We start from the raw sequence: 13,855 nt of genomic DNA on the forward strand, positions 1-13,855 counted from the left end.
AAGAGCGTTCCACACACAGCTTCTAGCTGTCCTCATGGCTGAGATGTTATGAGTGAGATGTACTCCTTTAGGGGCTCTGGCCTCCTCAGTTGAGTTGACCAAGTTCCCAAATGGCTTTAAGCGGAGCTCAAGAACAAGGCTCATCTGCATGTGTTTTAAACTAGAACTGTCTGTAGATTGCAGCCCTGTAGAAGGTGGCAGTGCATGACTGCACATATTCATGTACCAGGTGAACTACTGGCATTAAATGGGTTTGGTCTGACCATTAGCATGTTGTCAGCGTGGTTCTCAGGATCATGCAAATACACAGTCACAGTTGGGAGTCAAGAAAGAATACCAGGCAAGCTACTGCTTGATATATCCTGAGAGGAGGAGGCTTCTTTCCCTTTAATCTACCTTTGCATCTTTACTGCTTATTCACTTCCTGGTTTGCAATTCTGTGCTCCTTCTCATCTACTGGTTCTAGGGGTTTTAAGCAGTCTTGATAATTGACAGTCTAAATTTTACTGCTCATAAAATCCCAGAGAGCATTGATTATGACTTGAGTTAAGCAAGTGGCATATAAAATCTCACAGTCTTGCAGCCGTGGGGGAATGTTATGATGAATGTATTTCTTGTGAGCGGCAAAAGCTTTGGAGTGTTCTGCCAGCTCTGTTCCGGGCATCAAATGTTACTAGTAACTTGCAGCCACTAACAGCATTTCATTTGGGACATTTGCCCAAAACTTTGAAAGCTGATCATGCGTTTGGTGAAGTGGATGTGAGGTGTGCTGAGAGGCATCTCTCCTTATTAATTACTTTTCTACTTCTGTCAGAACTAGGAAGTGCAAAGGCATCCGCAGAGCTGAAAAAGATACTTCTTAGGAACTAAATGACAGTTTGTGGATAAAAAGCACATCACATAGACTTTATTTTAAACCTTTTCTTGACAGTGTTCCAGCACCACTGTTACATTTTCCCTTTCCTTTCTCCTTTTATCTAACCTCCTATTTAATCTCTGATCACTGACTATTTCATGCACTTAATCCAGAGTAGACAAAAAGAACAGCTTGCTCAGATTTACTTCTTAGGCATTAACAGGAGATATTTGAAATGTTGATGTTTGAAAACACTGAAATATAATGTCTTCTCAATTATGTTTTCTACATGATAGTAAAATAAAATCAGAACTACCTTCCGATATTCTCCCAACCAGATGACTGCTTCAATCTGAAAGATTGTGAGAATTGTTCCTTTTTCTGTCTCTTCAGTTCCAGAAACCAAATGACTTCTCACCCCCTTTCCGCTTCGGGACAGTTCCCAATGGCAGCACAGAAAGGAACATTCGCAACAACTACCCTGAAATGCACAGCTACATGGTGAAGTTCAATCAGAGGGGGGTGGACGACGCCCTGTTCTCACTGAAGACTGGGTAAGTCTTTCTTACATGCTCCTTTACCACAGACTTTTTGCATGCTTGTCTGGAAAATTTTATTTTTAAGGTTTGAAAAATTAGCCTCTATTATCATTCCATGGTTAAAAGTATAGTAAGACCACACATAGCACAGTAGCACAGGAGAGTAACTCTGTGGTTCTTTTTACCAGGTTTTTCTATTGCCATCTCTATAAGAGTTTCTGGTTTTGCTGTGTTTATAAGAATAAAAAAAAAAAAAAAAAGAGCATCTACTGTATCCCTGTGTACATAATCCATGTGTGTATTGGTCCCAAAGACCTTGCTTCATCAAGATGTTTCATGCTGATGGGTTTTTATGCATACAGAAGAAAAGCTCACGGATCTCTGTGGACAAAGTTTTTTGCGGAGCATTTATACTGTCATCTGGAAATTCCTTTGTTTTCTCTCCTTCTGTGTTTAAAAGATTATGCTAATCAGGAAGCTGTCAGACTAATCCCACCCCAGTGTATCACCACTTAATATAATGTAATGGAAGGTAGGCTTGAAGCAAGTAGTTTGGAAGTAGCCTACTCACTGGAATATTTTAGTATCAAGGGCTAAACAAAACATTATTTGAATAATAAGGGCATATAAAAAATGTAAGCATTTCCTTGGGTAATTTTGGAAACGTGGGAAAATTTGTTAGTGAAAAGCATGCTTGAATAGCTCATCCTATTTTAATAACAGCGGATCTGCAAAGGAACTAGCTCAAAATGACATTTTGCAAGCCTTTGTGCTTTATAATTAAAGACCTCCTCCCAGAGCTGACCATTTTAGTTGTCAGAGCCCAGCCCCAGTGAAAAAAAATTTTTGCTTACACTCATGTTGCACTATGAGAAAGTTCATTCCAAAGCACAACTTAAGATGTTTAGCCAATTTAATTACTAGATTGAATATTCCTAAACCTGTTTGCCAGGTTCAGAGGTACACAGCCCATTACAAATGGTTGTACCATTGTTGGATATCATCCTGGGAAGATGCATTTGCCAGGATAGTCATCATTCAGGAAATAAATATTCACTGTCCTGGAAATATATGGATGAAATAGAGTTCATCACTTGTGATAGATGTCATCCTGGCTTCATATTTACCCTTGAACAGACTTCCTCACAGATAAGCACTTGAACTGAGATAATCACCATCCTGTAAATATATGTACAGGAGGTGTATTGTAAACATAGTGTGTGAGAGAGAATGTGCAACCGGAAGGTCTTAGGTCAATTATCAAGAAGTGTTTCATTTCAGATCTAGTGGGAGGATTTACTCATCAGCTGTCTTTGGGTATGTGGAAGATGGAACCTCCTGAGGCTGCCCCCCACATCCAAATCAATTTGTTGCAGTGTGAAAAGGCTCTCATCAGGCTGTTGTGCTCTCTATACAGCCCATAATGGGGATTTCTCTGTGTGGAAACAGAATTTTTGTTGTGATTTTCAGCTGAACAGTCTTTAACAAAGACCAATTCAGCATGGTAAACCATAAAGCTGCTGTTGTAGCCACTTGACATTGGTAAAGATCTGGTAGTACTTTTCACAGTAACTGAGGGGTTAAACATAATGTCCTGACTATATTTGATTTGAAAAAGATACATTTTTCTCAGCTAAGTCATGCCAGCATTTGAATTGGAGAAAATACTTTCCTTACTTCAGTCCCTACTTTGCTATCTAATATTGATAAATTTTGTAAGGCATTTTAGATTCTTTTGAGATGAAAGGCAGTACAGAAATATAAGCTATTCTTAAGAATATAGATCCCCTTGACTTCCTCTTCATTCATCTTTATCTTGCAGTATGTTTGTATTCCAAATTTTCTTTCAGATCAGAAATTATGATTACCAAAAAGTCAGAAAGAAATAGATGATCCTCATTTAAAACCCAGATTCACCTGTAAGACAGCTTTAGGCTTAGATTTTATTTAACTATGGTGAAGGTGAAGATGACACACCTGAAGGATGGGATACCATCCAGAGGGACCTGGACAGGCTCAAGAAGTGGGCATATGGAGATCTCATGATACTTAACAAGGCCAAGTGCAAGGTGCTCCACTGGGGTCAGGGCAATCCCTGGTATCAACACAAGCTGGGGGATGAAGGGATCAAGAGCAGCCCGGCTGAGAAGGACTTGGGGGTTCTGGTGGGTGAGGGGCTGGACATGACCCAGTAATGTGAATTCACAGCCCAGAAAGCCAATTGTATCCTGGGCTGCATCCAAAGCAGCTGGACAGCAGGGTGAGGGAGGGGATTCTGCCCTTCTGCTCTGCTGAGACCCCATCTGCAGTGCTGCACCCAGCTCTGGGGCCCTCTGCACAAAAAGGACATGGGACTGTAGGAGCAAATCCAGAGGAGGCCACCAAAATGATTAAAGGGATGGAGCACCTCTCCTTACAAGGAAAGGCTGAGAGAATTGGGATTGTTCAGAAGAGAAGGCTTTAGTGTGACCTAATTGTGGCCCTCATGAAGAGAACCTACAAGAGAGCTGGAGAGAACCTTTTTATAAATGCATGTAGTGACAGGACAAGGGGGAATGGTTTAAATCTGAAAGATTAGATAAATTAGATATCAGGAAAAAATTCTTCCGCATGATGGTGGTGAGGCACTTTACTGTGAGGTGATGAAGTTGTGGATGCCCCATCCCTAGAGTGTTTTGAGGCCAGGCTGGATAGGGCTCTGAGCAACCTGGTCTAGTGGAAGATGTTCCTGCCCATGTCATGGGGCTTGGAATTAGATGGTCTTCAAGATCATTTCCAACCCAAACCTTTCTATGATTCTATATAAATATTGCAATCCATCTGAAAAAGGTTAATTTCTTCCTTAGCTGCCTAAAAGCACCTTTGAATTAATACAGATTTTATGTTTTCTGTACTATACCCTCTTGTTTCTTGCATCTGTGCAGGAAGTTGGATGCTTTCATTTATGATGCAGCAGTGCTAAACTACATGGCTGGCAGAGATGAAGGCTGCAAGCTGGTGACGATTGGGAGTGGGAAAGTGTTTGCCTCCACTGGCTATGGCATTGCCATCCAAAAGGACTCAGGCTGGAAGCGCCAGGTTGATCTTGCGATTCTACAGCTTTTTGGAGATGGTAAGTGAGAAGAAAAAGAAGCACTGAAGTTTCCTAAGAAATACCAAGTTTTGCGTGTAAGAAGTGAAAGTTTCTAGCTCTGGTGCTTCAGATGTGAGTTGAGAACATGAAATTATTAATGGGGTTTTTTTAGAGTCATCACACCAAAAATGTGAGGATGTCACTTCTTTCATGTTGTTGTTGCAGGGTAGCGGTATCATCAAAAGCAGTGCTGAAAGCACTAAAGTTTTCATAGAACAAGCTCAGATGTGTGTTTGAAAAAACATCTTATGTGAAGAACGTCTTGTAAAAACAAGATTTCTGGTGTGAATTTTTCACTACCTTTGAGGTTTTGCCATGACCAAACCCACTAATTATACTGGACTGTCTGTGGTTATTCCATACTTTATAGCTCTAGACAGGATCAATCCATGCAGGGTTTACAGAATTAAAGGATAAATATTTCTGGATGAATGAGCTGGATCAGATTTTCCAAAACGTCAAAAAAAACCCCAAAGCGAAACAACAAAAAAAAGCCAAACAAGGAAGAACTTGAGACTCAGAAGCATATTTTGGAGCAAGTTTTTAATTAGAACATTGTAGTTACCTAATACACCTCTTAATTTACAGAGAAATTGCTGGTATTAACAAAAATTATTTATGGGAAAAGAAATTCATTCTTAGGAAATATTTTCCCGTCTTTCCATTTCACATTACATTTTCCTGTGTCCTTTTTTATAAATAAATAAAATTCACAGGTTATTTTATTTATAAGTATTCTTTTTTTCCCCCTGAAATCTGAAAATAACATCATATTATAAATATGGAAAGAACATAACTTGACATACTTCAGAAAATTGGCCACCTGACAGATAGGTTGTTCTGTTTCTTAAAAAGCCTAATATGTGCTATTTCAGAGGAGAACATAAGTTCTCCACAAAGCTTCAAAGACTCTGTTGTGGTACTACTTTAATACATGGGGTTTTTTCCCCCCGCCACTGGACTAGAGATTGAAAATGCGAAAAACTAACTTGCCTAACAACATGAAACAATTTGTCATCCTGCAAAATTAGTTTGTTCTGAATGTCTCAATATATGTGTGTGTGTGAGCGTTTACCTCTCTCTTGCCTCTCATGAAAAGGACCATAATGGTAGTAAGTGGTGTATGAAATTAGAGTACAGAGCCTTTGCTCCTAGCTGATACAAATTAGAAAAATTTTTGATTGGTCAAAGCCCTTGGAAGTGTTGAATTTGGACAAAATTGAATGGAAGAACAATGAGTAAAAATACTCAAATATTTTTTGGAACATTGCACCTAGTTTTAATGAGCTGTGGATATGATGGGAAAAAAAATTGATTGAAAACAATCATTTTTATGAATTCTGAGTTGGAAATATACAATGTTTTCATCTAGAAATGATTAATTTTTGTCTACCAATATCAGTCACTAATTTTCCCCTTCATTGACTTAATGAAAGTGGAAGTTTGTGAGGCCAGGTCTTCAGTCATCTGGTGGACAACTGTTTCAGGATCTCAGTGTACACATCCAGCAACTGTCATAGCTGTGTCCTGTGGTATACCTTGTTGTGGCTAATATTAGGCTGTGGAAAAATCCTGTTGACTTTCCTGTGACAAATAGCACTTGCCCTCATCGGAAGGGCAGTCAGGATATTTTATGGATATTGTAGATGTGGAAAAATAACGTGGGGACTGGAAATTACATTAGATCAGCTTCTTGCTTTGTCTGCCCCAGTTTGAGCTCTTTAGCCATTGCAGGATTATCTAATCTGTGTCTTTCCTCCTGTCTATCTTTCCAGGGGAGATGGAGGAGCTGGAAGCTCTCTGGCTCACTGGCATTTGTCACAATGAGAAGAACGAGGTTATGAGCAGCCAGCTGGATATAGATAACATGGCAGGTGTCTTCTACATGTTGGGAGCAGCCATGGCCCTCAGTCTCATCACCTTCATCTGTGAGCATCTCTTCTACTGGCAATTCCGCCACTGCTTCATGGGCGTCTGCTCTGGCAAGCCTGGTGTGGTCTTCTCCATCAGCAGGGTGAGTTCCATTAACTGTCAGGGAGGAACAGAAGCTTTATTCAGACAGTCCTAGGTACTGGAGATGGGAATATCCACCAAGACTGTCTAACACACAGGTGGCATAGGGTGGCAGTCTGCACAGTGTCATCTTTGCACTGTTAATGCTGCAAAAATGTGCTAGCTTCTTCTGTGACATCTCTGGTCTCTGCTGGATTATGGTTAAGGAAATGGAAATTTCACATGGAAATGAAAACACAGTAAAAGACAAGTTAACTGTTACTGCTTTCTTCTCCAAAGTGAGTTGTGAGGAGGCCAAATTTGGGGACCCCCCAAATGTAATCAAGTAATGACGGATAATATTATTAGAAATTTTGGAGTTTTACATTGTCCTCTATATTACAGCTTTTCAGCTGACCTTTTGTTAACTAGAGGTGTGCCTTCATTGACAGTCAGAAGTCCTTAACCAAAAGCCATGCCCTGAACCATGTAGAAATCCTTCCACAGAGGATGACCACATAAACTTAGCTTTATGCAAATCTGCCGTAGGGTACAACATTCATGTTTAAAGCAGATTCTAGCCATTTCTGAGTCATCTTCTCTGTTAGTGTTGCTAGTAGTATCCCATTTGGAGCTTTATTTTCCTTCTTTCAAGCCGCTGGCCTTTCTCCTGATCCATTCTGAAGTGAGGTCAAATCTTGGAATTTTTTAGCTCAGCATCTGATGTAACAGAATTTACTTTGATTGTACAAGGAATATATAATTGCTGCATAACATAGTGAAGAGAAATGACAAAGGCTTTTGAGTGCAAGGGCACAGCCTCTCTTCTATACTCTTAGTTTGTAATGTGGTTTAGTCTGGAGATGAGGTAGGGCATTGTGTTTGGTAACCCTTAGCTAAGAACAGATTCTTTCATTCTGTGGTTATCTGCTAGACCTGGGCCAGGTTGATGTAAGGTCTGAAAAGTGTTAATCATCTGCTAGCTGCTGAGAATCCATGATAACATGATGTGATGGTGTCCATTTCACAACTGACATTAATCATCAGGCACCATTTGGCAGGTCAGGGAATAAAGGAGCCCCTTTCATTCTGTTCTTAGGAATAGCCCTTGCAAACAGTCTGTGTCATGGGTCAAATGAGCTTGTGGAGAATGTGGAGGAATTGGGCCCTTCTGTTGTCTGATTTGAGGTTGAATAGAGGACTTTTGCTTTCGGGGACGTCAATTTGGAGCCTGTTATCACTTTTAAATTTAACAGAATGCAATTAAAAATTCTATTGTACCTCAGTCAACAGTCAACCAGACGCAAAAGACCTAAATACCTATTCAACAGTTCTGCTCTTTCTCTGTTTCCTTCTCTAATCTGTACTGGTGATTAATGTAGCTAAGTTTATGACAAACGAAGCTGTTCCCTTTTTAAGATAGCTCCTGTCTCATTGATTCACTGATGCCCAGATGGTTTTCAAGGGCCAAAACAGACTTTCATCCTCTCATCCACACAGAATTGTTTGTCTTGAGTCTTTTATTCCCAAGGATATTATTGTGCCCATTTGCAATTCTGTGTTACACCTACTAGATTTGACTAACGCTTAGAGATGCAAGCAGGCATTCCTGCATTCTGGAGATACGACTTGAAACAGAGGGAGAGCAATGGAGAGAAAAGAAAAAATGTGGTGGTCAAGAAAGAGGGTCAAAACAGCAAGGTAGAGCAGAGTTGGTAGAGCAGATCTGATTTCATTTGATTTGATTGTGCTTCATGATGGAAGGCTGATAGGCTCTACTATCCTACAGGAACACGCTCTTGATGCACACAATGCTTCCCAGTTCGGGTCCCCTTCTGTGTATTCTTTGCGGGACCACTCACCTTCTTGCTTTCTCTCATTTCAGGGTATCTACAGCTGCATCCATGGCGTGGCCATCGAAGAACGCCAGTCAGCAATGAACTCCCCCACAGCAACTATGAACAACACCCATTCCAACATCCTCCGCCTGCTTCGGACAGCCAAGAACATGGCCAACTTGTCAGGGGTCAATGGCTCACCACAGAGTGCCCTGGACTTTATCCGCCGCGAGTCATCTGTCTATGATATCTCTGAGCACCGCCGCAGCTTCACCCACTCAGACTCCAAATCCTACAACAACCCCCCATGTGAGGAGAACCTCTTTAGTGACTATATTAGTGAGGTGGAAAGGACCTTTGGCAATCTCCAGCTGAAGGACAGCAATGTGTATCAGGACCACTACCACCACCACCACCGCCCCCATAGCATTGGCAGCACCAGCTCCATTGACGGGCTCTACGACTGTGACAACCCGCCCTTCAATGCCCAGTCGCGCTCCATCGGGAAGAAGCCCTTGGACCTGGGGCTACCCCCTGCCAAGCACAGCCAGCTGGGTGACCTTTATGGCAAGTTCTCCTTCAAGAGTGACCGTTACGGGGGCAGCGGGACCCACGACGACCTGATCCGCTCGGATGTCTCTGACATTTCAACTCACACGGTCACCTATGGCAACATCGAGGGCAATGCAGCCAAGAGACGGAAGCAGCAGTACAAGGACAGCCTGAAGAAGCGCCCAGCCTCTGCCAAGTCCCGGCGGGAATTTGATGAGATAGAGCTGGCCTACCGCCGGCGCCCGCCCCGCTCACCTGACCACAAGCGCTACTTCAGGGACAAGGAAGGGCTACGGGACTTCTACCTTGACCAGTTTCGGACCAAGGAGAACTCACCTCACTGGGAACACGTGGACCTGACGGATATCTACAAAGAACGGGGAGATGAATTTAAGCGTGACACGGGAGGAGGGGGTGGATCCTGCACTAACAGGGCCCATCACAAGCACGGCTCAGGCGAGTTTGGTGGAGGCAACGAGCACAAGCATGGCGTTGTGAGTGGGGTCCCAGCACCATGGGAGAAGAACCTGACCAATCTAGACTGGGAAGACCGGACCGGGGCTAATTTCTGCCGCAGTTGCCCTTCTAAGCTGCACAACTACACGCAATCAACGGTGGGGCAGAACTCCACCCGCCAGGCCTGCATCCGCTGTGAGGCTTGCAAGAAAGCGGGCAACCTATATGACATCAGTGAGGACAACTCGCTCCAAGAGCTGGACCAGCCGCCTGCCCCCGTGCCCGTGGCCACCAGTGCCACCTCCTCTTCCAAATACCCTCAGAGCCCTTCCAATTCTGCCTCCAAGGTGCAGAAGAAGAACCGCAACAAACTCCGCCGGCAGCACTCCTATGACACCTTTGTGGACCTGCAGAAGGATGACTCAGCCCTGGCCCCCCGCAGCGTCAGCCTCAAGGACAAGGGCCGCTTTTTGGAGGGGAGCCCCTACGCCCACATGTTTGAGATGCCAGCCAGTGAGACCACCTTTGCCAACAACAAGTCCTCAGTGCCCGCCACCAGCTACCACCACCATAACAACCCCGGCAGCAGTGGGGGCTACATGCTCAGCAAGTCGCTCTACCCCGACCGGGTCACCCAAAACCCTTTCATCCCCACTTTTGGGGATGACCAATGCTTGCTCCACGGCAGCAAATCTTATTTCTTCAGGCAGCCTGTGGTGGCAGGAGGGCCCAAAGCCAGGCCAGACTTCCGAGCCATTGTCACCACCAACAAGCCGGTGGTCTCAGCCCTTCATGGGGCTGTGCCAGCCCGTTTCCAGAAGGACATCTGTATAGGGAACCAGTCCAACCCCTGTGTGCCTAACAACAAAAACCCCAGGGCTTTCAATGGCTCCAGCAACGGGCATGTTTATGAGAAACTCTCCAGTATTGAGTCTGATGTTTGAGTGAGAGGGGAAGAGCGTGGGGAGGGACTGGGGGTGTATGTGGAGCATGGGAGGATGGGGTGGGATCTATCCCATCAGCTACTCTCCTGAGTCGTCCTTAGTTTGTGGGATACTGGAGTTGTGAGTAGTGCAGCACTGGTGACAAGTGCCACCTCTTTGGTTTCCCCTCTTCCTCCTCCTTTCCCAAGCCTCCTGTTTTATCTCTTTTTCCATGTTCTCGCTCCTCCCATTCTCCTCCATTCCTGGCCATTGCACTTTACAGTGATGTTGGAGTTGGATATCCTTGCTCGTGATTTCAGGAAGCAGAGAAAAAGGCAGGGAAGGGGTGGGCTGAGGAGGAGCAGCAGTGACTTTAGTGTTCACTTCTGCTGGCTCCCAGCAGGGAAAGGCATGTGCGCACACGTGTGTGTGTGTGTGTGTGGCGGGAGGAGGCAGCAGCAGCAGTGTAATGGACATGCAGGAAAATACGCTTGCTCAGGCAACTCTTCCTAAAACTGCCTAGAAAAGAGTAGTGTTTAAGATGTGGAGAAAGTGAAGGGAGAATAACAAGACTAACTTGATGATGCACTTATATGTTAGCTATATTGAGGTTCTTGTTACATTATTTTGTGAAGACTATGGGGGTTTAGGGCTGAAATATATATATATATATATATTTGCGTATATGCTGAGAAATTTTACGCTAAAATTTTGAATTGTCTGCTGGGGGGTGTGGAGGGAGGGAGGGAAGATTTGTCTGCAGGTCAGGCTAGCGGTTTCACTATGGCTATTACAGCCATTGAATCTATGGCAGACCAGTGGTAGAGAGAGTAAAGAAGTGGAGTCTGAGTTTGAGAAAGCTGATCAGCAGCCTGCCTCACTCCAGGGCTGGTTTCCCAAACTCAGACAAAAGATGCTGGTTTGCACTGAAATAAGAAGAATTTGAGGAAAGAGGAACAGGGTTGGTTCGTTACCTGTGAGCTGCTCAGTTGTGACATTCTTCAAGGGTGGGAGCAGTATATAGTATGGGTTTGCCTACATGCGAGTATATATGGTAACTTTATACTTGAAATGTCTGTGAAGAAAGCAAAATAAACCCACTATCCTGTGAGGTGTCTGGAGAACAAACACAGTAGAACAGAGCTTAAGAGTAGGGAAGGGTGGGGAGTTTTTTCCCTGTCACTTTGGGGGACACCAAACCCATTTTGGCATGTCCTTTCAGCAAGGAGGGGTGAGAAAAAAGGAGCTTAATCCTTCTGCTCTCTCTACCCTTGGCCAGCAGGTTGGAACAAAAAGAATAGGGTGCCCTCTGCCAATGCTGGAGAGGAAGAAAGAAATGCCATAGAAGGGTGTGTGTGGTGGCCGTGGTGCTGATGGACTGTTTCAATGCCTCCTTGCACATGTGGAAATGGGAGAAGGGTGTATGCACCCATGGGAAATACATGTGTATATTTACTATTGAATGTACAGAGGAAGTACACAGCTTGTCTTCCTGGGAAGGGATGTGCTTGAAATAAATGCCAGAGAGCACAGAAACTTGTGCTGAAGACTGAAGACAAGACGTGCAAAGCTGAGATGTGTGTGTACATGTGCGTGTGCCTCTGTGTGAAAGAGAGAGATACTAGCACAGGTGTAAAGCTGGAATAGCCTAGGGTTTCCCATCCCTGCAGTTGTAGTGACAGCTTTCCTGGTGCACTTAGTATCGATAAGAATGTTTTTTCTTTCCGTTGTATCATTTTAGATGCAAATTAAACTAAAGGAAAAGGAGCAATGGTAGGAGTGAGAAGCCGAACACACCTTTCATATGTCATCTATCTCCTGAGGTGGGAGTGTGGACCAGCCTCTCCCATTCTGAGAGATATGGCAAAGTCTCTACTGCTTATCCTGGGTCTGTCCCAGTGTCTCAATCACCATGGCTCACCAGGGGAAGGGTTGAGAGAGTCCTGTACTGAGAGCATGGGGACACTGCTGAGGATTGACTCTGAAGGGAGATGGCAGCCCCATCTTTATGAGCCACATTTCTTGGATCTGAAAGCCACCTCTCTCACATTCCTCACCACACCATGGTTGATTTTATCTTATCTTTCTCTTTTTAAGCCAACAGATGGCTTTTTATTTATTTACTTATTTATTTTATTTATTTTTTAAGCTGAGGCGGGGGGAGGGTGGGATTTACCTGTGAAGTCAAAGCGTGTGAGGAGAGGGTGGGCAGGGTTGGTGAGGGGAATATTTTCTTATATTTCACTGAGGAAATTAAGGAGGAAAGAGGGGAAGAGTCTTCGTAATGCCACCCCCTAGTCTTCGGGGTAAGGGAACTTCTTACTCTTTCCCTCTTCTCTCATTACAAGGACAAAAAGGAAAAGAAAAGAGAAAAAAAAGAAACCAAACAAATTAACAGAGCGATCTGCAATCCAGAACACATGGCAGCTTGTCAGACACCTCTGATAGCGGCCACCAAGAAGGCGTTCCTTTCATTTGTAAATATTTCTTTTTTATTGCGTTTTTGTATAAATTGGTGTTTCTCTTCTCGTGAATATTCAGGTCGTGGGGTGGGAGGGAGGGGAAGTTTGTTTCCGTTCTGTTTGTTTTCTATGACTTTTCAGGCTGCATTTTTGGAAGCGGTTTACGCAGGTCGAGGCCGTATGAATGAGGAAAAAAAAAAAGAGAGAGAGAGAGAAACCCATGTGTGTTGTGTTCCCCCAAGGCCCCCTGTATTGCCCTGTCACCTTTATCTTCATGAATGGAAGACGCCGGAACGTCACTTCAAGCCTTGCCAGCAGGGTTTCATGTTTTGATGGGAACACCCCCAATTCCTTTTTGCATATAAACTCTCTGTACCAGCATCTCTCTGTGGAGTTTGGGCCTCAAGGCACTACACTGTCTTGATAGTGGTGGGGTGAACCATCAAGTTGGCCACTCAGGTTGGACCATCACTTTGACATTAAGAGACTTCTCCAATGCTACTTTGGTTTAGAAATCTTGGAACTGGGAAAGCTTGTGATAATTTCTGGTATTTCCTAAGGGCTTGGGGTTGGGGAGCTTGACAGCTGACGAGGGCAGCTAATCTCTTTGGCGGTTATCTCGGTACTTTTCCGTCCCTCCCCACCTGGAACGAGGAAACCTGGAGGGTGGCTCTGCAGGGAAATTAAGCTGAAAACAAACCAAAAAGAAGTTAATGGAACTTTTTTCAAATCTCTTCTTAAAGGTTCTGATTTTTGTGTTCCGGGTTGAAAGTTGGTTCGTATTTTCTCCGAACTGGTCTGTCCCTTGTTCCACTGATTGGCAAATGATAGTTTGCCAAAATCATTATCTAGTATTCTTACTGTTGTAGCACTGTTAACACTCTGAGTGCTCTGCAAATATTAACTGTGCCACAAACCACTCAAATAAATGCTCTAGGGCAACCAGAAAAGAAGAACTGGAAATTCTGGACTGAACCACTGGTCTAACCACAGGAGTCTGGTATTTTGCCTTCTCCCATAATATATTAGGCCACGTGTCCATCAGGTTAATCTTTTCTCCTATAAGTGATCTTTTCTGGTTGCTTTGTTTATTTTAGTTCTGAC

General features: G+C 43.8%; 1 protein-coding gene across 4 annotated transcripts in view; it reads left to right on the plus strand.

Moving 5' to 3' along the window:
- Positions 1-10,681, plus strand: part of GRIN2B (glutamate ionotropic receptor NMDA type subunit 2B) — a 223,975-nt gene extending 213,294 nt beyond the window's left edge. For all 4 annotated transcript variants that reach the window (XM_048300227.1, XM_048300225.1, XM_048300224.1 and 1 more), the window contains exons 11-14: positions 1,250-1,410; positions 4,320-4,507; positions 6,304-6,542; positions 8,406-10,681. In XM_048300227.1, coding sequence (XP_048156184.1) covers positions 1,250-1,410; positions 4,320-4,507; positions 6,304-6,542; positions 8,406-10,310 — 2,493 coding nt within the window. In that variant the 3' untranslated portion in view covers positions 10,311-10,681. The remainder of the gene's footprint in view (positions 1-1,249; positions 1,411-4,319; positions 4,508-6,303; positions 6,543-8,405) is intronic.
- Positions 10,682-13,855: the final 3,174 nt, after the last annotated feature.

This window comes from Corvus hawaiiensis, chromosome 4 (genome assembly GCF_020740725.1).
Source record: "Corvus hawaiiensis isolate bCorHaw1 chromosome 4, bCorHaw1.pri.cur, whole genome shotgun sequence".
Lineage (NCBI taxonomy): Eukaryota > Metazoa > Chordata > Aves > Passeriformes > Corvidae > Corvus > Corvus hawaiiensis.